Genomic DNA, 24987 nt, shown 5'->3' with positions numbered 1-24987 from the left:
AATGACAAAATGAAGGAGCAGCTATTCCTCAGAGTCACGCTCTAATCCTGGTTTATGGGAAAGACACTAAACTGCTTGTCTGGCCATGCCTCTGTGGACTGCTGCAATGTGTTTTTACCATCAAGATCCAAGGCCAGGGCATTTGATTTGAGGCTTTTGATTGGGCAAGCCACCGGGGGAGTGTCCGATCAGCATTGTCTCTTTGTTGTGATTGCACATGGTTACATTGTCATGTTGTTTTCCTGGTCCATGGCAGTGCAATACAGAGGAACCTGATTTCATACTCCTAATCTCATTTACAAGTTGTTATGAAGGTTGTTTTGTTGCTGCAGAGATAAAGAACATGAAGAACATAAAAAAGACAATTGTACGTTTATCTGAAGCAGGAAGAGAATGCAGTCCTTTAATGACTTCTGTTTTTCCCTAAGTTGCAAGGGTTCAGGAATTCTCGGGAATTCTAAGGTACAACACAAGCTTTTCAAAACAAAACTGGAGATAGCAGCGAACTACTACAGGGTGAACCACCATCTGAATACTATTGTATACTACTAACTACATAATCTTCTACACGTAATCTAATCTAATCTTTGTTCAAAGAAATGTGATGCTAGACTATTAGAATATGATACCTTTCACTGCACCATCAAGACATATAAAAAAACAGCTTAGTCAGCAATACATATCTTAAATGTTTACAGCTTCACCCAATGCAGATCACATTGCCATTGTTTGTAATGACCATGACATAATGGTAGAACAGTCAGAAAGGATTACATCAGAAAGGGGTGGTCATATCTGCCAGACATTCTGCAGCTCTGTTCCTCTGAATAAAGGAGCCAGACTGCCATCAGAAATACTTATCCACCCCCCCCAAACACCACCCTCTCTTCTCTCCCCTCTCCCCCTCCTCCCTCTTCCTCTGCTAACAGCTACCGGTCTGAACTAGATAGCGCCAGCCTCAGCAGCCTCGCGGTTGTTTCCACAGCTGCTTTTGTTCGGAAAGAGCCGGGGCGAGAGCCACGAACATGCTCTCACAATCGCTCCCGCGGCACGCTCGGGCCCCTCCCGCCCACCCCGCCGATCACGAAACCCGCGAAAGAGCATCGGGAGGGGAAAAAAATAAAGGAAACAAAAAGGAAGCCCAGAACAAAAATGTATAAAAATGAAACTGAGAAATGAAAGTACTCTACGTGATATCTCTGTTCTCTGTGAAAACGGCAGCTCTGCGGAACCCCTGGTTCTTGGCTCTGCGCTTACTGCTGTTAGGGTCTGCTCATCAGAGGCCTGTCCAAACCGCAGCGCTCGGTGTCAGCACTGGAGCGAGCGGTTAAGCCTCTGATTCGTTCACCAGCCTGCTTGTGACGTGGAGGTCAGCTGGGGGTGGCAGCCCTGGGTTAGTGGGACAGCGCAGGAGAGACGGTGTCTCAGTCTGATACAGGCCTGACCGGACGAGCAAGGCGCACGGATGAGGGAGATCACACTGCCCCTGCAAGCACACAATGGCGTGCATCCTGGGGGCAGGATAAAACCTCTTAATTATGGTTTTAGTGCCTGTAATAAGCTGGATAATATCCACAGTGTACTGACTGGAATGGCGTACAGCAAAGAAAATGTCTATGAGCCACAGTCAGGGTGCATGGCCATAGGAATAAAAAGAAAGCTCCACATCAGGTGACTGACTATGGATTATTGATAATGAAAGTCAAATTATACTGAACATATATGACTGTTTTTATTGTCACTGTTATGGCTACCTCTTTCTTTAATGATGTTGGTCCGGATCGCAAATGCTCCTTCGTGTTATTTTTAATAAAACAATGCCAAAAGGTCAGGGCTCACTGGTAAACTTCAGTGTTGTTCCTGGCAACAACCCCTCTCACGACTTCCCGAAGGCTTCTCTGTCACCAAACAAACACTGCCCGATCGAGTTTCTCTGGCACACAACAACAGCCAGCGCATTCCTGTGGCCGTGGTGACATCACTGCGCTCGCGGCAGTACTGCCTGCATGGGGGCCCTGGCGGACCTGCAGAACCTGTGAGTGGCGAAATCTGCCTTGCATACTCTCTTGCTTCATTACATTACATTATTGACATTTAGCAGATGATCTTATCCAGGGCGACTTGCATAGCTTACAATTTTTACATGTTATCCATTTATATAGCTGGATATTTACTGAGGCAATGCTGGGCTAGGTTCCTTGCCCAAAGCTACTGCAGCAGTTCTGCAGTGAGGAATCAAACCAACAACCTTTTGGGTTACGAGCCCAGATCATTACCACTATGCTACAATACAGCCCCTTCAGCTCTCTCTGCTACGGGACAGGGGCACATTCACTGTGCACCCCGAGCGAGGGTTTCGCTATCGCACCTGAAGGCACCTATCATGCCCTCCCGTATGCCTCTCGTCAGCTCTCCTTTTCGCTACGTGATGGTAATTGTGCAATTGTGCACTCAGGCGAGGCCGGAATTATCACACCGGCGTGTTCTCATCGTAGGCCTGGCTGTGCCTGTGCCGCCAGTATGTGTGTTCATTGTTCTGCCTGGGTGAGTCCACAGTTATCACAGCTAGGTGTGGTTTTATTCCAGACCTGCCTGAGCGAAACGGCGGCTGTGGGTCCCGAGTGAGTCCATTGTTCTGCCTCGGCGAGGCTACGGTTTTCAGACCTCTCTGTGTGCGTGCGTGTGCGTGTGTGTGTGTATATGTGTGCGAGTGCACGACCTGCCCCGGGGGAGGCTTTGCTTGTGTACTCTTGAGGAAAAACAGCGCGGTCTGGCTCAGGCTTATTCAAAGGCCTGGGGGAGGCCACTTGTGCGGCGATATACGGGAACAACATCTGCGGGCTTGTGTTTGTACTCCTTTCAGCCAGAAAAGCACACAGTGTGCTGAAGTTAGAGGCTTCCCCTACCACCCACGTCTCTCACACTCAGAGCTTTAGCATTTAGCTCACCGCAGCTCCCCATGTGCACAGGGATAGCAAAACAACTCGACGCATTCAGCTGCACGTTCACCTGGATGGATCTGTAGCAAGAACATATTTATAACATTATACAATCACGCAAATGTTGTCAACAGTTACATGTGTAAAGGGTCTATTCATAAATACAAAAAGGCAGCAGTGGAGGTCCCTTGTCCCACACAAGCTCAAAGACAATCATGAATAGCCGTAACAAATACCACAAAGAACAATTCAACACCAACTTAAAAAGGTACTGGTGGCTCACAGAGATTCATCAGCGAGTCATTAGCATTGCCAAAACGTTTTGCTTCAATAGATAGTGCAGGTGGGGCACTGAAACCTTAAGTTAAAAACTGTATTCAAATTCAGTCTGGGGTCACGCATTACACGCTTTAGCTGAATGGCAGATGCTTTTATCCCAGGCAACATAAAATTCTTCCATTTTACAATGTCCCCCATTGGTGCAGGCACAGGGTTACTGATGAAGTCCAGGTTAAGCAACTTGCCATGGTGGCAGCAGCAATCACACAGCGGCTCCTTATACTGCATCCGCATGTGCTTCACATTACCTGCACTTAGTTTTAATATGTTAACATGGAGCTACATTTTTAATGAAACAATCTGGGTTAAGTACTGTGCCCAATGGAACAACAGCACCTGGGAATCAAACCAGCAACCTTTTGGGTACAAGTTTTGCTGCTCACCACACAGCTGCCCACTCTAACTCGAGCCCAATTTCCTCACTACGAGGGTATGCTAACTGTTTGCTTAGGATGTGCTCGATTCTTTGCAGGTAATTCACGCCGACATCCATTCGGATCGATTAGAGCTCTTTGCACTCTATTATCCTCTGGCACCAAGTTCAAGAGCTGTGACTGGATTTCGCCACTGACTGCAAACGTATACTGGCATAGCGTTACTAAATGGCTGCTTTGTCTCCAAAACCAGCCTGCTGCTTCGCGAATACCTGGAGCGCCACCTGATAGGTCCTCAGCTCAACATCAACAAACCCCTTCCCTTATATTGGTTCTGTAAATATATACTGGGTTAATTAGTGCTAATTTCTCTGTTTGTGTTTGGGCTCACTATCCCTCTGGGTTCCGTGGAAACGAGAGGGGGTCGTTGGCAGAGAGAGCCAAGGGAGGACGGTGTGCGGTGAGGTCACCGGTGTCAGGTGTGGTGACACATTCAGGACAAACAGAGAGACTGAGAGACGGTAAACAACACCCAAGCCACTATTTAAACATGTAGACTGGGCGATGGGCGATCAACTGTCTGTCAGGCCAACTGAAAAGAGAAGCCGCCATCTCTGTTCAATCAGTCCTTACAAAGCGCAGCGTGATTTCTCCTTAACTTTAAGAAATACATTTAAACACGTGCTACAGGTATGCTTTTTTGTTTCTTATGCAACACATTCCACCAATTTCACCAACTCCTAAATGCATAATGTTGTGTAGTAGATTATAGACGTAACCCTTGCTTAAATTTGTTAACCAAAGCTCAGGGCGAATGACATTGCGGCCAGAATGAATGTAGTCCTTTGTGCTCCACTGTTCGATGCAAATTAATGTTGTTTTCTTTTTTATAATTTACCCGTTCATTTTAAAAGATGGCGGAAATGTTATTTCCCTTGATTTTGTGTGTGACGCAAGACTACCATAGTGCATTGTTTTCATCCCTTGGTGCCTGGTGATTTGTTCTCTCTCAACCAATTTAATGTTAAATCGCCTTCAATTGGGGGGCAATTGGACCGATTTACGAAAGGCCTTATTGAGTCATGCAGTTGCATCACAAGGTCTGACCCCCTTCTTGTCATGTCTTCCCACAGCATGGCATAACTTTAAGAGTAAATTGAATTTTTCGTGTATAGATAGCATCCTGATTTGTCGTATTTCTATTTGGCGAATGCTATTCGCAGGAGCCCCCTCGGGAGAGAGCACAGCAGACAGGAAGGGACCAAACGTATATCTCTGAAAAGATTAGCCAAGACTCTCTGCACATAAATGAGAGAATCGATGCTGGAGTGGCTATATCTAGATCAAATGTCAACGCTATACATATCTTACAGAGTACTGGCTGCCAAGGTATGTGGACTCTGCTCTGGGTGATGGAGAGTAGTTATATATGCAATTGTAGGTGCATATATATATGTATGTATATACATATATATATATACACACACATAAATGTATATACATGCCTTGTGTATTGCAAACTTCTCACTGATATGCATGGCTCTTGGAGCTGCCATTCTAAATAGCTGTCTGATCAACAGGTGGAAGTCTAGACACATTAATGTAGCGTGACTGGAGATTTAACAATCGAGGCAGGGAACTAGGTTCCTCCAGTATATGAATATGATTAAATATGCATCCCTCTGAACTTACGACTTCCCATGAAAATACAGTATCAATCGCATTTGGCAGCCTGCCAAAGTACGGTTCATGCTCATTCACTATTCAGCGTAACACTGCAGTAGTACTACACTAGAGTAATTTTTGAATGGCTTTTACAAAAAGACGATACAATGTGAAATCCTATTAAGTCACACATTTGTAGGCAAGGGAAAATATTGATCAGCAGATATGGAGCTTTCATCAAATTGCCTTTTTTGGGTGCGTTTGCAAGGAGGAAATGGGGCAAGAGTGGCCCCTACTGGCCAGGCTGTGACACTGAGGAAAAGGAGCAACAGGGAAAGCCCTCCTAGCCTGTCAAAGCTGGTCTGTAAAGAAATAATACATTGGTACTAAAATGGGTATGAATCAATCTCACCATGTATTTACACAACAGAATGGAATCTGTAAGATATGTTGCAATGTCGAAATGTGGTAGAAATGTTGTAATTACGCAAACAAATAATTCAGAAACAAAATGTAAGGAACATGGCCAGGATAAATACAAATATCTACCTCATCAAAGAAAGGTTTGAAACAAGAAAACAGTAAACTCTACCCAGCTGGACATATAAAAAATATAAACTAGAGTCTAACAACCTGTGATATTATATGGCCAGTGTGCGTGCCTGCACACACGCATAGAGGGCCCTGCTCTTTAGTTCGTTGGCATGGAAACCCAAAGGCCTTGAGCCCACTGAGGTTGGCAGGGTTGGCCAAAGCCCACGATATAAACAAAACAAAGTTGAACGTTGGACACAGTGACACGGCATGGCCTCATGCGTGACAAAAGAGCCCCAAAGTAAACCATGCTCTGTGAAATTACAGGCCTTTTACCGTTTCCTGCCCTGCCAGTCTCTGGACACTGCAGTCCTCAGAAACAACCCACCCCACCAACAAATCTCAAAAAGCAACAAACATCAATAAAAGGACGGTGACAACTCTTTCTGCCATTGTATTCTGGTCGTACACAATACATGTCTCCTGATTTTTGTTTGTTTTTTCATCTCTTCCGTCTTGGAACTGTCACAAAAGAATGGGTGACTCCTGCATTGGTCCTTGAACACCCTCCAAGACTGGAATGCCATTTTCATGACCTAGTTAGCTAGTGTTATTTTAGCACTTTGCATATCTAATTATGACCATGCTTATAAAACACAATTCTATATAATTAAGTGAAAGAGCAATTTCATTTTTACTCAAAAGGTTTAAATTGAAAGAAAATATCATGGGCTTTAACTGATTAAAGGTATCGGCCAATAACCCATTTTAAACTTGTTTTCTCCAATTGTTCCCATTTTTTCTGGTAAATGAATCATATTTTGAAGGTAAATGACAGCTCAACAAACCATCGGTAAACACTACGCAAGTAACAACTGAAATACTTTGAATCCACATAGGTCTGACCTGAAACGAATTTGGTCTGTTATAATCAGGACCCAGTAGCAAAAACATTGATGGAGGAAAGCGGTTGTCACTGATTTCTGGTTTCGAGATAAATGAACAGGACCCGCATGCTGCAGAGACAGATTAATTATTCAAGGGCCCTGGCTGACTTTCAACAAGTCCAAGTTCCTGGGATTTTCAGAGTTGATCTGAGATAGTCCCACCTCTCATCCAAAAATAGAGTGGCCCCCTGTGCTGAAGAGTCCAGGGGTCCTCTAGGGTCATCGGAGGGGAATGGCTGCAGCTTTGGCTGGGTGCCATGCAAGAGAAAAAGAGGACAATTCAGCTGAATTAAGATGGCTGTGTTTAAAATGGAACCTCGTTCCAACCAAGGACAGAAGCCTGAAAAGTGACATGGCCTGGTGTGCCTGGGACAGCATAGACACCCTCAGCCTTCCTCACAAAGCGTAAGTACTAACACTAGGACGTAGGGAATGCTTCAAAGATGAATGGTGTGCAGTGCTGCGAATTCATTCAACGGCAACCTTAATACTACAGCTGACGAGAGAGGTGAATATCAGCCACACTGCTAAGGACCTGTGTCAGAATTTTTGCTACTTTTACTGAAGGTAAAATGCATGTGATCATGTGGGAACAAATGTGATATGAGAACTGCATGAGAACTGACTGCTGCAAATATTTTCTGTTGCTTGATTCCAATGCAGAAACGTACATCATGTACATACTTTTAAAGCCATACTGACTGAACGAACAAACAGGGAATGGAACTGAGATGTGTACCTGCATGAAAAACATGCCTTATATTAGACACCATTCAACAGCATGGCCCTGTGTGTCTGGGATAGCACAGACAACCTCACAACCTGAATACAATGCAGTGAAGTATATCATGTGCAATCATACCTTAAAAGCCATACTAACTGACTTAACGGACAGGGAAAGGAACGGCACCTGTGTAAACAACATGCCTTATATTCGACGGCATTCAAAAGACGTCAAACCACTCTGTCTTGCAGGACGGATCAGTCAGTGTTGCTGTTGTAATCGTGAGGAGTGAAGACTGCCACAGGTACCGTGCCCTCACAGAGGCACAGTGGTTGTAAGGAGCTAACCGTGTTGAGGAGCGCGCAAGCTCGTGGTGGTACACGTGGAGCATCGGTAAACAGTGATGTCAAAGTCTGACTGGATTCCCATCGCTGTTTGCAGAGCTTTTTCTGGAACCAGAGAAAAGTTCAAGGCCGACAACTTCCCCATGTGCCCCCAGGTCCATCACGGACTGCTTTCGGATCCATTTTGGGTCCCTATTGGTTGGCAAACCCTCACCTGTCTAAAAATAGACTGAGGTGAACACACTGTCGTTTGGTGTCAGGGAAAGCAAAGTTTAGTCCTAGAGTTAGCAACAACGCATACAGGTGAAGGTGAGTGAAAGTTAACTGTGTTACCCAGCCCATAGATTACACAGAGCTTTTCACAGTTTAACATCCCCAGGCCTGAGACAAAACCTGACCATGTCAGACACTGCACTGGATTAATGGATACCAGCTATTGCTGGGAGTCAAAGTTCATCACTTTGGTTGACGTGGTGCAGGACAGTTAATAAATGTTTAGTATGTAAGGGCGTCTTGCACGTAGCAGCCATGCATCTCCCTCCGTGTCTCTATCTGTATAGCTTTTTTGTATGTCTCTGTGTGTCCATCTCTCTGGCTGTCTCTGTGTCTCTCTGTCTCTCTCTGTCTTTTTCTCCGTCTCTCTGAACCATAAGGGCCACTGTGCTCAAAATGTGGATGTACTGCATTTGTGTTGAGCTTGTGCTGAGGTTGAGTTGTGCCTGTATTGTGGACGTTTTGAGTTTGTAATGAGGCTATTTTGAGACTGTGTTGTGTCTGTGTGGATGCTGGACTGTGCCTGTTGTGGCTGCGTTGTGTCTGTGTAGTTGTATTGTGGGTGTGCTGTGGCTGCGTTGAGGTTATGTTGAGCTCGTGATGAGGCCGACTTGTGTCTTTATTATTGCTTTGTTGAGCCCATGTTGAGACTGTGCTGTCACTGTGGTGGACTGGACCCACATTTCTCATGTGTGAACGCGTGCACACACACACACACAAACACGTGCACGCACACATTTCAGGGAATTCTCTTCCACAACCTGTTTTGTCTGTTTCTTCTTTGTCTGGTGCTTTTTCTCTGCACACATCTGCAACTGAATTCAGTGTTTGGTGTGCAGGAGTTCAGAATTGGTCCTGCAGTACATCCATCAATGCCCCTTTCATGAAACACTGCGGAACAATCTGGACACAGCATCGCCGTGTTTTTCAGAAGCCAGTGCTCTGTGTTTGTCCACGGTGGCAACTAATGAGACACAAGAGGAGATATCACCTCTCTCTCTCTGATCTTATTCTCATCTGACAGCATTAAAAATTAAGCCCGATGACTCCCAGCTCCTATGAATGAATTCTGCCAGACAGCCTGACTAATTGAGAGTGAAAAATAGAAACAAAGCGATTTTTCTCCCCCACGTGTCTTACCGTACTTCAACCTGACAGCCCCGAAAATGTACAGCAGAGCGATCTGTACTGGCTACAGGACAGTTAGACAGGACAGGCCCTTCTGAAAGAGCACCAGAGGCCTGGGAGTTACACAGCTTTCTGTCTGACTTGGAGACAGCGAAACACCATCTGCACAGATGCAGGATGGGATCATTTCCAGTGGGGCTTCCTGGGAGGGAAGGTGAGCGGTCAAGGTGAGAGAAGCTGGGTACAGATGAGACGCTCTGCAGTTGTTACTGGATCCCCCTCCTGAGAGCTGGGCCTGGATGTCTCAGTGCCAACTTTCGTGTGCACTGGGCTTGTCCTCTCTCCACACACACACACACACACACACACACACGCACACACACACACACACACACAAACACACAAACACATGCACGCATACACACGGGCACATACAAACACTCTGTAGGCTGCCCCCAAGGCAGAGCAGGGTGAAATAACAGTGTCACATAAGAGAGACAAATGGTGACCCCCCCAGGGCAGTATTACCCCCTCTCTGCACTGCCATCCATTGACACCCTGGACAAAGCAACTGAGCACGATGCTTAAATTTCATCATTGCTATTTGTTAGTGCCATCGATTAAAAAAGAGGGATATTAATTCTTTCATGATCCAGAAATCCACACTTAATACTTCAGACCTCTGGCCTTAATTTCCTTTGAACAGAATCAGCACCAACCCCTATCACCTGCTAAATGAAGGTACATTCAAGTGCTAAACATCTAAGCAGGCCTTATGAAGAAATAGTAGATTTTCAAAAATATTTCATTTTTTAAATGTTTTAATTCTGTTATATATATATATAACCACAAACTAGTAAGACAAAGTAAGACAGAGAAAGAAGAAAAAGGAAAAGAAACAAACTGGTTTGTACAGTGTCAAATATAAGTCCACACTGGTGCAGGCAACAAGCTGCATAGCTGCTATGAAACATTTTGTTTGTGTGTGTGTGTGTGTGTGTGTGTGTGGGGGGGGGGGGGGTTTCCTCTGTTCCACTCCCTATGTTCTCACATGCTGCACGATAGCTGACTCCTCAAACGGGAGAGGATGTAATGTCAGTACACCCCCCCCCCCCCCCCCCCCCGCATCACTCTGCTGCTCCCAAGTCTCTGTCATACCAGTTCTGCCAGCTCAGCCAATCAGGACTTGCTGCTCCTCTCACTCATTGCTCAAACACCTGGGCCCACTCCCACTGCTACTGTGCTACTGCTGCTGTCTGCCTCAGTGTCATTCGCGTTTTTTTATCTGATTAGACACATTGCAGGGAAATCAACAGCCACTCCGGGCTGGCTTTAACTGAATAATGAAAAGGCCTGCCAAACTGAACAGGCTTGGGAGTCAGAGAGTACTACTGGGAAGAGCTTGTGTGTGGAAATCCTGTTTCTCCCACTGTTGCCGCCTACAATTCTTTTCCAGTCTTTTCGATTGGGGGTGTGGATGGAGGGGGTGGTGGAGTCCAGTAAAATGTTGAAATTTCCCAGCATTTCCCAATCTTAGTCTAGCATCTTCTTACTGTGGTAACTGCTGGATTAAACAGTACCGTCTGGCATGCGGCACTGCCAGTGTTTACAGCAGGGTCCTGAGGCTGGTCAGTGCCAGCACCAATCACAGGCTGACACAGGCAAAAGGGAGGCCCGTGACACAGTGAACGAGAAGAGGTGTCTGTGCCACCGGCGAGACCCCTGGTTCCTAATAGTCAATGTCCCTCCCTCATTTTAGCCACTGCAGACTTACTGCCAGCATTCTCAGAAACAACTAAGCACAGCTCAACAAAAAGAAATACAAAAGCTGTGCTTATATCTAGCCAGTGCAAGGTGACCTTTGCTGGAGAAACTAAGATGTGGAAAGGTGACCACATGTTCATCCAGTCATTTATCGCACTCTGCTGGATGTTTAACCCTTCCTGGGGGTGCTATCCAAAAAAAAAAAAACAACCCCTGCCCCCTTCTCGCTCCGTTGTGAACCGAGCGGGACGGGATCTCATGACGCAGGGATGTGAAGTGATGCAGTCCCTTCACTTGAACATGCTTTCATCAGTGGAAAAGGCCCCCTGTGCTAAGCCCTGTGTTCAGTCGCCTGACTGGTGAGGATTTAAGCTATGTTAATAACAAAGCCTTCCAGGGTCTTAAAGATGAATAAAAAAAACCAATGAACCACCCCGCCCCCCCATCCCCCAAACTCTTCCCCCGAGTTCATGCTTTGTAGCATAGCTAAGGTTAGAACCTGATGGGAACAGAACACAAGTGTAAAATCTATGTGACAAAAGGATGTTAACACAGGGGTTGCATTCCTCATCGGTGACCAAAAAGAACACCGCAGCCGATATAGAAGAAAACAGGATAGGCTCCTGATTACGTAACACCTACCTCCACTGCAGCCGCAGGGATTAATCCATTGTACAGTTTAAGAAGACGCTGAAACACAAATCCTATTACGTTTGGACTGATAAGAATTAGGGTTATGTAAGAAATAGATTTGCCACATACATTGCTCGTATATACTCCGGACATTTTGTAATGCAGCTCGTTTCCAACCACTTAGATAAACAACTTGCTCTTTCTACCGGGAGGAGAGCAGTTATGTAAGGCAACAGGCACATCTAATGTCGGTACTGTTCCCACGTAAGAGACAGAAGAAAAACTTGTCTACAAAACTGAAGGCAAAAAATAAAGCCATATCATAGCTCATTTTCATTTTATGTTAGTATGAATGAGGCTGTATAAAGTGTTGCCTGTTTGGGGGTACACACTGCCGATATTTGCAGTCACCAGAGGGCAGAAAACTGAGGCGAAAGCAGTGTGTACATGTGGGTGTGTGTGTCACTGTCTGTGTGTCTGCATGTGTATCTTTGTGTGCATGTGTGTGTTCCCGTGTATACGTGTGCGTGTATGCATATGTGTGTATATGTATATGCATAAGTGTCTATGTGTGTGTTCATATGTACACGTGTCTATGTGTTCACATGTGTGTGCGTAGGTATATGTGTATGTGTGCATGTGTGTGTTCCTGCGTATACCTGTGTGTATGCACGTGTGTATGCAAATGTGTGTATATGTATATGCATAAGTGTCTATGTGTGTGTTCATATGTACACACGTGTCTATGTGTTCACATGTGTGTGCGTAGGTATATGTGTATGTGTGCATGTGTGTGTTCCTGCGTATACGTGTGTGTATGCACGTGTGTATGCAAATGTGTGTATATGTATATGCATAAGTGTCTATGTGTGTGTTCATATGTACACATTTGTGTCTATGTTTGCACATGTGTGTGTTCATAGGTATATGTATGTGCATGCACTGCTGTCCCTATAAGTGCGTTTCCATGTATACGTGTATGTTTGTGTGTGTGTGTGTGTGTGTGCGTGTGCGCGTGTGTGTGTGTGTGTAGGTGCAATACGCAGGGCACAGTCTGCACATACGGCATATGAACGCTACATTCTGCGACAGCGCTACAGCGTCCACTCCAGAAAACCATTTACTGCTGACAGTCCCCGCTTGCTCTCAGTAAATGTGCTTTATTGCTGCTTGTATGAAGCACATTAATGTGGCAGACACAGAGAGTCAGGTCAGCCTGGCGCCAGGGTAAATTTCCACTGCATGCGATCTTCAGTTGTCTTGCTCTAGGAGCTTGTGTCACTGCCACCTCTGTCCACACTGCCCCTCAGCGAGAGTGACAACGGAGGGGAGAGGTGTAAGTCTCCTGATTCAAAGAGGTGTCAGTTGTTCAGATTTAAATCCTGTCACGCTACCACTGTGCTTCTAATCTACTGGTTTGATCATGTGCCTTGACTACTCTGCTCCTGTCTGGACACACCTGGAGAATCTCCCAGGGCCATATAGATCCTTATCACAAAGGCTGCATTCCTGGCCTTAACTTGTGGCGAGAGTCCTGATGAAAGGATTGATAACTACTAAGTCAGCCATTACGAGGTGTTAAAATCTATTATGAAACAGACCAGACATAAAATACAACTTAGCAAAATGGTTATAATTTACTGTTAGACAACTAACTTCAGCCTGTCCTGCTGTCTAACTGTAAATCTACATAGCAACTATAGCACCTACACTCATGTACCCAAGAAGAACAGAGGCTGGGTTGCCATTCCTAGAGGTCATGATCTTTACACACAGCCAAGAGTACATGCACAGAGTTTATTTACAGAAAATGTACTGGGGGCCGTGAGGAAAATGAGGTTTGTATTTGATCAGTCTCTTGCATTTACATGATATGCAATAAAAAAAAAATACCGAGGATAAAAGGTTGCCCAGAAACCAGAAAGCTCACTTATTTCAAAGATAAACCTGGGGGTGCAGAGTTCACAGATATCCCTGGAGGCACAGATGAAAAGCAGAAGAGAAGACTCAAGTAATAGCCTCCGCTCAAGAAGCAATTTCAGCACCACGCTTCATCAAAATGCACTGAGCCACTTCAAAAGTTTCAACTCATGTCTATGCTTCAGGTTTGATATGAGCAAAAGGGTTTAAAAGTGCTCATTTTGGAAGGAACATGAGAATGTTTGTATATTTTTTTTACTAGATTTTAAATGCAAGTTCTTACAAAATATTCTGTAACTTTCACACTAACAAAACAACATGTTGGTTTTCAAGTTATCCATGTTCATGTTTTGCTTGTCTAAAACTAGTCTAGCATTGTGTGTGCCATTAGACATGGAGTGTGGTGTCAAAGATGCAAAGAAAACTATATCAAGACAGCCTCTTTTCAAAGCAGGCTAGAGTCATATTGGAACATCAGCATGAAACCAGGTTCATCTGGTTAAAGCTAGCTGCTCTCAATCAAATGTTCTAATTAAGAGCATGGTATCGCTACTTAAACGTACAGCATCCCTCTCTAATGCCATTTTCCCACGGGTCAGAGTCACAGTAATGTCAAATGTTCCCGCCAGCTGAGACTAAACAGGCAAAGAAGGAGAAAGTCCCATGCTAACGTCAAGAGACAGTCATTAACTGACAGCAAGGCCACTCAGACTTGCGTAAGGAGAAACATTCTCTCACTGTAAATCAGCATGGATTCCCAGCACGGGTTCCAGTTACTTAACTAAAAACTTTATGAATGAAAGCCAAGTCAACTACAGCCTGACGAGGGGTCGCACGTCTCTGTAAAAAAGAAAACCGGTGAGTTAATCAGTGTTTAATTACGAGCCTTCAACAACGTCAGTGGAAGAGAAATGGGGTTAGTGAGTCCTTGACCGACATCTATCATCTGGCGGACTTGGTGGCGGAAATGACCCTTGACCTCCACCCCTCTGGCCGCTGCGGTCTCCAGTGAAGACGGTCCTTGTTTGAACGTGACTGGAATAGAGCTGTGTTACCTGAGGATCCTGCGACTGTAAAGACTCTCTAATGAAACCGTTGCACAAACTTTTCAACCCCTCCTAGTCCTGTCACAGGCCTTCCACCAAGTCGTCAAATTCTCCAAGCACTCTGTGACTCCAAAATGTAGTGTGCAAAGGTTTGTCATTTCAATGCAGGCAGAGTTTTATCAATGAATTTCTAGAATTCTAAGCTATTGAATTCTATTTACCTTACTAACGTTCTGTCTTTTCAAGGGAACATTCCATCTCTGTTATAGAACTCCTCTGCCCTTTCAGACACTTCATTAATGATGAGAATCTCCCTAGGCCAGACCAGGAAGGAACAGGGAGTGCACAATCTCCCGGATTAACAGTGTCTAGCGTTAGAGTGATGAGGAGTAGCTCCACAATGGAATCAGACCTCCTTCACAGCATATGCAAGGCCACCATTGCGGCGACCCGATGCATCGTGCTATACATTGTACCAGCCTGAAAAAAGGAGGAGTGGAATTTTCCATCCAAAATAGTATTAGGCGGGACAATAAAAAGGGACAACAGAGCGCGCCCACATCTTGCCACAGAGGGCCTGGCTAAGTAGGGCTGATGTTTGCCTTGTCTTTCCTCCATGAGTAATACTAGTGGAAAATCCCCAGCTCCAGGGAGAGACCCCATTAAAGTCTGCGCAGCCACGCCAGATGAGCTCTCCGTCATACCACCTCGCCGGCCACATTTCTCTTTCACCGCTTTAACAATGGCATCCCCCCCGCTTTTTATGGGAAAGGCGGCCAAAGATTGTTTTGTTGTCAGGGCTCGGAGTGGATCCCTTCGGGTGGCTTTGCCCACATTTGTTGGTATCTGCTTGGCTTTCCCTTTGCACAATTTGCTAACGATCCTTGGAAAATAAAAAAAAAAAAATTCACAGCGAACATCTGCAGTGTCTGTCAGGGTGACAGTAGTGGGGCAGACAGAGCCATGTGCCAAAGGGGACACTCTTAATGCTTTTAAAATGACTGACCTAAACTGAGTTAAGAACTGGGAATTTTGTAGTTGCTGCAATCAATCAAAAATTGCAGGGAATATTCTGCATTAGTTAATAAGTCAATGTATATAAAGCTGCTGCAGTCATAGCAATGATTGCATTTATTTGCGTAATCTTCTCTATGGAAAACGCCTAAACAAACAGGAGGCGTCCAAACATCATCGGGGTCTATGACCACTGTACAACACAGTGTCAAAAAATGTCAGAACTACAATGGCTAGTTGGAGCTCCAACAGTTTCATGCTGAAGCTTTGTGTCAGTTGCTACCACTCAGAGATTCCAACTGCCAGGCCTTCAGTCATGTCAGTAAGTAACACTTACAAAGCCACTTTCAAAAACAATGTCAGAAATGTCACTATTGACGTCCTACCTGGGTCCCCAGACAGGCCACCATCATGTGAGCGAGGAGTTTGGCAGCAAACATGGGGAACCGGGAGCACAGCACATGGGACACGATGGCCAAGATGAACCCTGAGGGACCACAGTGCACACACCCCCCACACACACACACACACACATGCACACATGCGCACACACACACACACACACACACACACACACACACACACACATGCAAAAACATACACAAACACACACACACACACACACACACACGCAAAAACATACACACATACATGCACACGCATGCACACGCATGCGCACACACACACACACACACACAAGCAAAAACATACACACACACACACACACACACGCAAAAACATACACACATACATGCACACGCATGCACACGTGTGCACACACACACACACACACATGCAAAAACATACACACACACACACACGCACACACATGCACAAGTGCACACACACACAGACACACACACATACATGCACACACACACACACACACACACACATAGTAACAATCAATTCTCCTGCAAAATTTAAAATGGTTATTTCAAAGATGAGGCAATATGTTTTGTTAGGCAACCATGCATTTGCAGATTAGACTTGTAAGGTATTATTGTCATTGTGTAGACTTGGCACATTAAACTGCAACTTTCTCTGGTGCTTGATTTAAAATACTTGAAGACTTTATTTCCAGACAATTCAAGCCCAAATTTTACACATATGTTAAATGATCACTGTTACACTTAGAACTGATTTTTAGAAAATGGCACTGAAGCCTATAACTGCAGAGGCTCATTAGCATTAACAGACAGACATGAGGAGAGGCCTCAGACACAAACAGGCTGACGTACCCCTTCTGCAGACAGAGGAACCCACCTGAGATGCAGATGAAGCCGGAGGCATAGAAAGCCTCGTTGTAGGAGGAGAGGGTGTCGGTCTCGGCGAAGGCCGTGTAGACAGACAGGTGGGAGCAGGCGCACTCGACGTAGGACCCGCTGTCGTCCACCACGCGGCAGAACTGCCCGTCCGACAGCCAGCTGCGGAAGATAAGACCTGTCTGTACCTGCAGCTACCTCCACATTCAGCACACCATTCCACATGTCTGAGTCTCAGCTCTCAGAGCCTTCTCTAAAGCCTGTCAAAATCCAAAGTAAAATCCATTCCAGACAGATTACTAATGTTGCCACTGCCAAAACTAACAATGTCCACACTTGGGCATGCAATGCAGACAGTGTAATATCACACTTATGCCTTAGCATGCTACTTAGAGTTTATAATACCACACCTATACCTTAGCATGCAACTTAAAAACAATAATTCAATCTCCTTTGGTTTAAGGAGAGGGCAGAGAAAAAAGCTTCATAAGTAGCACAGATGGTAAGGAGGAATGCTTTTGTTTTGTTCGATTAATCTAGTTAAGATGAAGTTTCTGTCTTACAAGAAATGATGCTGAGTCACCACTGAGAGACAGGGTCTGAGGGGGTTTGTGAGGATTGGGTTTTGAGAGGATGTGATTATTGAAAGTTGCAGCACTTCATATGATTAGTGAAAAACAGCAGAAGCGGATACACTGAGTGGCTCCTTTCGGTCAGAGCATGCAGAGAAACCCTGGGAACGGCACTCTCCTTTCTCTGAAGGGCAAGACGAAGGCTGTACCATGGACTACGCATCCGTTTAAAAACAGGATTTCATTACATCGCATGGGTCATGCAATCACATCACCTCATCTGCTCTGTTGTTCGCTTTGTTACCAGGCCGCATCTTGGAGACAGCTGTGCGGGGCCGAAACGGCAAGGCAAAATCTGTTACAGCTTGTCCTGCCAAAAGCAAGCCTGGAATGTCCTCGAAACCAGGCCGGAGGAGATGGAATGTCCCGTGCAGAAAACAGGGCCTGCCAGACGCCCGGATATCAGAGAGGTAGAAAGTACGCAGAGCTGGCCGTGCCCCGGACAAACCGTCACATCCCGTGACCTCTGACAACCACCTCCGCGCGTTCGCTCATGGTTTCTGAACTCTCCGTGAGGTTAGGCAAGCTGTTCTTACAATTCTGCGCAAATGAGTAAACGGAACTACGCATCCCTCAGGTTGACCCACATGTGGAAGTGGGTAAAGCTCGGTAAAACATTGCCAGGGCAACTCCAACACGAATGCGTGCAAGGTATACAATTACAGACATACTGTGACAAAGGGCAATGGGGTGAGAGCTCTCAGCTCGCATGGGTGGGATCGTCTACCTCTCCGCAGCCTGGTTCCACAGAAGGCACACTGATTGGCGAGGCTTGATGCGGCGGTCAGGGGTGTGGATGCGGTAGACCACTTCGTTGTTGTTGGAAAGGGGGCGAGAGCCACGACCCTTGAGGCTGACCGAAAATACCTGCAAAGGAGAGGAAAGAGGGTCACACTTATGGAATCCTTGAAACCCTCGCCATTCAATGAGCTAAATTTCCATCAGACAACAGCGCCCCCTGCTGTACACTCCAAAAACAGACATTTCTGAGCCTAATTAGGGAGCGCACTGCTGCTCTGTCCCTACCTTTGAGTAACAAATTTCATCAAGTATTACATTTATTTTTAAGATTTTTACCCATCTTCTTGAGTTTGGTAGTCACAGACGCAATCACATTTTTTGTTGGAAGAAAAAAAATGCTTCACTTGTAAAGGACGAAGCTCCATAGAGGTTAGAGTGAATGGGACCCGCTGGGCGCCCATTTTGATGGACCAGTTCACATTGGTCACAACTGTAAAAATAGTGCTGGACACTTGGATTTCTCTGGGCATTTTTGTGGATGCTTGCCTTGTTATTAAGGGCGACAGGCTTGCTGCTGGTCAGGAACCAGTGCTCAGTGCTGTACTCGGTGAATTGCACCATGCGGCAGGCAGACGGTGAGACGCCGCCCGGGGATGGCACTGGCACCTCCAGCAGGCCCTCGGGGAGCCGGAAGGTGTCGGAGTTCGTCCCCGTGAAGGTGTGCCCGTTGATCTGCGTGGGGTACCAGTGATGGGCCGCGATGGTGAAGAAGGGGCAGCTGTCCCAGATGGTTCTGCCCCTGAAACCAAACAGGGCCGAGAACACAGTGACAAACAGCCCGGTTGCTCAGACTGACCCTTTGATAGCTCCAAATCCACAAAGTTCAAAGTTCAAAGAAACACTGAACCCGTGTATACACTTCTGAGGACATAATGGAGTTTGACTTTGAAATGATTCTGAAGTAATGGACAATGACATGTACAAAGACAAAGCACAGTGTACAAGCACACTGAGGCAACAGACATCCTGGCGCGGATCTGGACCACTGTCACAAGCTACAACACGTGCTTCTCCTTTGAGCACTGGTTATCATCTCCTGGTTATCATCTCTGCTAAATGTGTAGAAAACTCACGAGCAGCAATGAGAGACTAAAGATAGAGGATTTTCAGGGGAGGAGCAACTGCCAAAAGGAGGAGCAAAAAACAAAAGGTAGGTGGCTCTGTGCTCTGTTAAATGGCCTTTAAGGAAACAGAATTGAAAACAATTTCATGAATGCCTGTTTGTTACACTTAGAGAATACTGTGGAATATATAAAGTTATAAAGCTGCTCTGCAGGTGAAGCTACACTGTGCAATCCCTTAGCTCACTAAGCCAAGCACAGAGGCTGAAAACCATCCATCATCATTATATTCCTCCAAGCTTTATCTCCCAGTCCTCCTCTTCCTTTGTGCTGAGTGAGGGTTACATCTGAGGGATATCTTTGTTTGTTATCATGCAGCTTAAGGAGCCAGTGCTTGGCTCCGCCGCTACGCGAGTGGTTTCCTCTGCCAGACACTCCCCTCTCCACCTCTGCACCACCTCAGATTCTCTCTCTCTCACACACACACACACACACACACACACACACGTTCCCTCTCCCTGTAAACATCTATCCGCAGTCTTCTTCCCCTGACACAGCTCATTTCATAATAGTCCAGTTTGCCTTTATCTGCATCAGGCTCTAGAGGCGGACTGTACTGTGTGTACTAAACCAATGCCCCGTGTGAGCCCAGTGTTTGGAGTGTCAGACTTCACTGAGCCACGGTTGATGAAACTGGATTACAGTACATCATGTTACAATACAAGCAGAGCCAGAGTCCAGACGGATATGCTCTGTGAAGTCACCAGTTTAAGTACTGCCGAAGCTTCGCCATGTGAATTTAAGGATTTCCATAAACCATTAATGCATTTGTTACATAACTATAATGTATGCACCACTCAGCTCACTGATGCATTACACAGTGACAGGCTCAGCACTGAATGGAACAGACATAACAGCATAGCCAAGTGTGCACATCACCCTTGCATATTTGGGTTTTGCTCTGGGGTATCTGACCAGTGGTGCGTGGGTGTATAAATGCAGGTGTGTGTGAGCCAGGACTAACCTCTGACCCTGCGCACCGCACTCCGCACCGGTGACAAGGGACAGGGCGAAGCGCTCTTCCACCTCGGACAGCTGACTGAGGCCACGGGTGTCTGCCCGGCTGGGGTTGGCCATGGCGCACAGGAGGTCATAGGTCAGGGCCCTGCTGCTGTCCTTCAGGGGGGTCTTCTCTGCCTCTGTGAGCACCTGAGGGGGTCAGATGGGGTTGAGGGAGGGGAATGGGAAGAGGAGGGGGGACCCTGAAACCCTCACAAAACCATTCACAAGCCACGTCATATGCAAATACCCTTTTGTACTAAAAGAGGGGGTTTTCAAAAAGAGGGCCTCAAAGGATGGAGCCACTCTCAGGAGTCGGTCAAAGGGAATGGCCAATGGGCAGAAATTTGTTGAACACAGCCAGGGAGTGTAACGCTCCCCTCTCCCATTCTCCACACCATGATGAGTCATTTTAGGGAGATCACACGGCGCGCAGAGCGTGCTCAGACTCCCAGCCCACAGGCTTTTTTAAATTACAGCCCATGTCCCGGGCTCTCGGGGACCCATCCATCCAGGTGCTAAATAACCCCCTTTCAGGCCGGTAATACCACACAGGCAGGCGTGCAATGACAGCCCTGACCTTCTTCAGAAGGCTCTATCTTTGGGTCCCTCATAAGGGCGTATTATCAATGCCCAGCCTGACGAGAACTTGGCAACCGCTCTGTGATGAAGAGCTCATTAAATCTGCCCGCTGGATCTCCACACCGAACCTTGTGCCCATATACTGAGCAGTTGCCATACAGAATGGGTTTGATTACTGAGGGCAGACTGCATTAAAAAAAAAAAAACACTGATTGAACACAGCAGCAGGAAGGAGCTCACCTGTTTCAGAATGACATATTAACATCCTGCATGGCATGGCATTCATAAATCATGAAAGCCTCAACAAGCCTCAGCATTAGAGCTCAGACAAATGTTGATTGAGTGTATGAACTGTACAGACCTGGGCAAGCTATTTTAATCTCATGTAGGTGCAACCATAAAAAGCCCTGAATTATGGATGATATGGATGATAACATTGCAAAAGCCTGCTGCATAATCATTTTCATTGTGGCTATCATTATTAATCATTTCTGTGCATTTGGGTCAGGAAGAGAAAGTTGCTTATTTGTGTGATTGCGCATCCCATTGCAACTTAAGAGAAACCCCACACAGAGAGGGAGCAATGCTGCAAGACTGCTCTCTTGTAAAACCAGCTTTGGCTTATCACGGAAGGCTGCTCACGATAAGGAGAAAAACAGCGGTCTTATCGAGTCATCACGCGTGTCGATCCGTGCAAATGCGAGCAGCAAGCGGGCCTGCACACGGACGGAGCAGCAACACTGAGCACGTACTGCGCCTACCTGGCCAAATACCTCACGCTAACCTGAGAACAGCATTATGGGAACGGCGGGCCAACGTTCTGTGAGCAGAACTGGGCTGGCGGTTGGCTCTGACGCCATCACCACTGCTGGGTGTCATCAACCCTGACAGACTGCAAGTACCAACATTCTTCAGCCTGTACAAGGGAACGGTGAATAGAAGAAGCCAAATCCCCCCCCTCATTCACAAATAAACTGATGATATCAGTCCCAGCCATCGTTACATGATAAGACTGTCCAGAATATGATGTTTGTTATTATAACTGGCTGTTGATAAGGTCAGTTTCCCTCGAAAAGGGCAGAGTTGCTTCCCTTGACGTGAGCAGTGAGGCCTATTGGACTGATTCCAGTCTTATAATGTACTGGCCAAAGGAGTGCAGCTCTGCTCCATGCTGTTGGGAATGCTCAAAGTGGAGCTTTAGGGTCTTTCCTTAATATGCTGGAGGCACAGGACACATACTGTTCTGTGATTTCACATGCAGCCGGTATGTCCTGTCATGCAAGCTATTTTGAATCCAGAACATTTTGTTTTCCAACGTTTTTGGCATTTACGCTTCGACAATGAGACACACCCAGTGGACCAGGAACAGAATAAGCAAGAGTAAGGCCTTCTGTGTGCTGACTTCTGCTCCAGCCTCTACTCTGAATTTCTTCATTAGGCCAATCATTTCATCAGTTTGACATCTATTACTATTTTACACCAATAAAGCTCAGCTGCAGATTGTGCTGGTGCACTGTATTCAAGAAACACTTTCCAGTAATAATTTTGTAGAAATATATATATATGTAATTACCTTGGGTAACACTTTAAGAAGGGGAACTGGCTGGGATTAAACAAAAGCGTACACCCAGTCTGACACCCCTGCAGCGGTGAGACAGAAGTACACGTCCTCCATCTCAAATGAGACCTCACCTTCCCTAATGCATCCAGAACTGCGGTCAGCTGCTCCCGGGTGACCTCGGCCGTGACCTTGTTGAGCAGACCCTGCAACACGCGGTCGATGACGGTCTCGTCCAGAGGCTGGTGCAGCTGGTCCAGCAGGGCCCAGACCGCCTGCGTCTCTGTGTCCGACACCAGGGTCACATTGGCTACGCCGAACTCCGGGTGCACCCGGGCGCCCCCGGTGGCGTCCGACAGCAGCACCCGGAAGCGCTTGGGGGGCGGGTTGGAGGAGGCGGAGTCGGGCGTGAGGATGACGTCCAGGCCGGCGCTCCGCTGCCCGATGTCGAAGGTCAGCGCCCCCTCGTCCATCACGAAGTCCATCCCTCCCACTGCGGGCCAGACGAGGGTGGGGCCCACCGCCTCGGCCTTCGGCAGCTCCTGAGACAGGGAGGAGGCGGACGGACAGACAGACGGACGTCACCCCCCCAGACAACGGGACAGAGGTCTGGGCTCGGCTTTGGCCGGCGCTCCAAGCACTTGCTCTTTTCATCTCCGCTATCAAAGGGACCCTGAACAAACCGGGAGCTGTCTCTGGCCCAGCTGGTGAGGGCCGGATCAAAGGGACAGGACTTCAGCGAGAGTGTGGAGGAGAGAACACAGGCTGCTTTGTAATCAGACGGAGAGACGGATCACACTGTCACAGATAAAAGCCGTCTGACGGGCTGGCCACGCGAGAGGGTGGCAGCACAGGACTCTACTCTATTCCAGTCCAGCAGGGCCTGGCCAAGGTGTCCGATGACCCTGATTAAAGCAACCTGTCAGCACTGTCACTAGCATTAGACTGCTCCAGCACATCTCTATAGAAGCACACAGCAACACCTACGCTCAAGCTAGTGACCAGCTTGGCTCACACTGTTGTTTTGTCAAAACAAGGCAAAAATAACTTAACAAATGGTCCGCGCTTGCGTCTACCCCCTGAGCCTGTGATAAGTGCTCGATTGAAGTCCAGTGCGAGAGGGCTGGGTCTTTCTGCAGAGAGCTAATCTTAAGCTGTTGAAAGTTGTGTGCTGTGAGGATGCAAGGCTTGTCTGCATTTCTCTGCTAAGTCTAAACCACACCAGAACCACACAGGCTACTGGTGCAATCACACTGCAATCATAGTTTACACAGCGCATTTGTATTGTTCCGGAGCAGATGTACTTGCATATATTTGTTCCATTAATGAAGCACTTGATTCCACTAATTAGTTCCCCTTCTGGCTGAAAATCGGACACCTGGTCTTTCCACCTCTGATTAGGTCTCTCTCATGATTAGATGTTTAGCATTTTTGATTATGTTAGTCTGTGTACGATATGCTGTTAACTGCATGTTCAGGGTTGGTGGTGTTAGTAATTGTTAGTGTGTGTTATTGGTGTTAGTGTTGTGTTGGTGATTGTCTAGGTGTGTTTTGTGAATTCCGTGGGTGTGTTTGTGTATGGGTATATGATATTTGGCTTTACTTACGTGCCCACAGTACATGCATGCATGGTGTTGGTGATTGCGTGTGCTTTTAGCTGCACATGGTGGTGTGTTTTTGGCTGCTGTGTTTGTGGTTGAGCGCGGGCACACCACCTCACCTGCATGCGGTAGCGGACAGAGGCGGCGGCGGCGGTGCTGGCCTGCCGGTACACCTGCAGGCTGATCCGTGTGGACTTCTGATGGACCACGGGTAGCCGCGAGCCCACCGCGAAGTACACCAGCCCCCGCGGGTCGTCGCTCTCCAGCACCGTCACGTTGGCGAAACGGGCGCTCTCATTGATGGCTGCCCCCGCGCCCACCTGGTAGATCTCCACCAGGAACCAGGACTCGTACTCCGGCTCCTGGGGGGAGGAAGGGGGGAAGGGAGGAGAGGGTGAGAGGGAGAGAGGGAGAACGCTCCTGGATCTGTCTCATGTTTACAGTATTATATCAGGACTTCATCTCCCAGGGAAATAGCCCACTTCCCCTCAGGATGTAGCTGTCAGCTGAAGATTTATGAGCAATCATGACCCTGGAGTGACTCTTTCTTTTAATGGCAACATCTTACAATCAACATTTTATGATGACGTTTAGGAAGAGGCGCAGTGCTCTGTGTAATGGCCACAGACATGAATACTGGCTCTTATTCTGAAAATGAAGCTGGCCACATCTGTCCACTGCCAGAATCAGCAAAGCAGGGAATACCGGAGAAGACAAATCAATCATCGATGGAAGTGAGGACGTACCAAATATAGCCACACTGACACAGGAAGTGGGCGGCTAC

At 46.8% G+C, this 24987-nt stretch overlaps 1 protein-coding gene across 1 annotated transcript in view; it reads right to left on the bottom strand.

Moving 5' to 3' along the window:
• adgrv1 (adhesion G protein-coupled receptor V1) overlaps window positions 1-24987 on the bottom strand; it is a 139956-nt gene that overhangs the window by 39858 nt on the left and 75111 nt on the right. Inside the window, 7 exon segments of the mRNA XM_036527651.1 lie at window positions 16031-16131; window positions 16911-17071; window positions 18269-18408; window positions 18829-19081; window positions 20428-20612; window positions 22737-23144; window positions 24323-24565. Coding sequence (XP_036383544.1) covers window positions 16031-16131; window positions 16911-17071; window positions 18269-18408; window positions 18829-19081; window positions 20428-20612; window positions 22737-23144; window positions 24323-24565 — 1491 coding nt within the window.

The sequence above is a fragment of the Megalops cyprinoides genome, chromosome 4 (genome assembly GCF_013368585.1).
Source record: "Megalops cyprinoides isolate fMegCyp1 chromosome 4, fMegCyp1.pri, whole genome shotgun sequence".
NCBI lineage: Eukaryota > Metazoa > Chordata > Actinopteri > Elopiformes > Megalopidae > Megalops > Megalops cyprinoides.
This window is presented reverse-complemented; position numbering and strand designations above follow the sequence as displayed.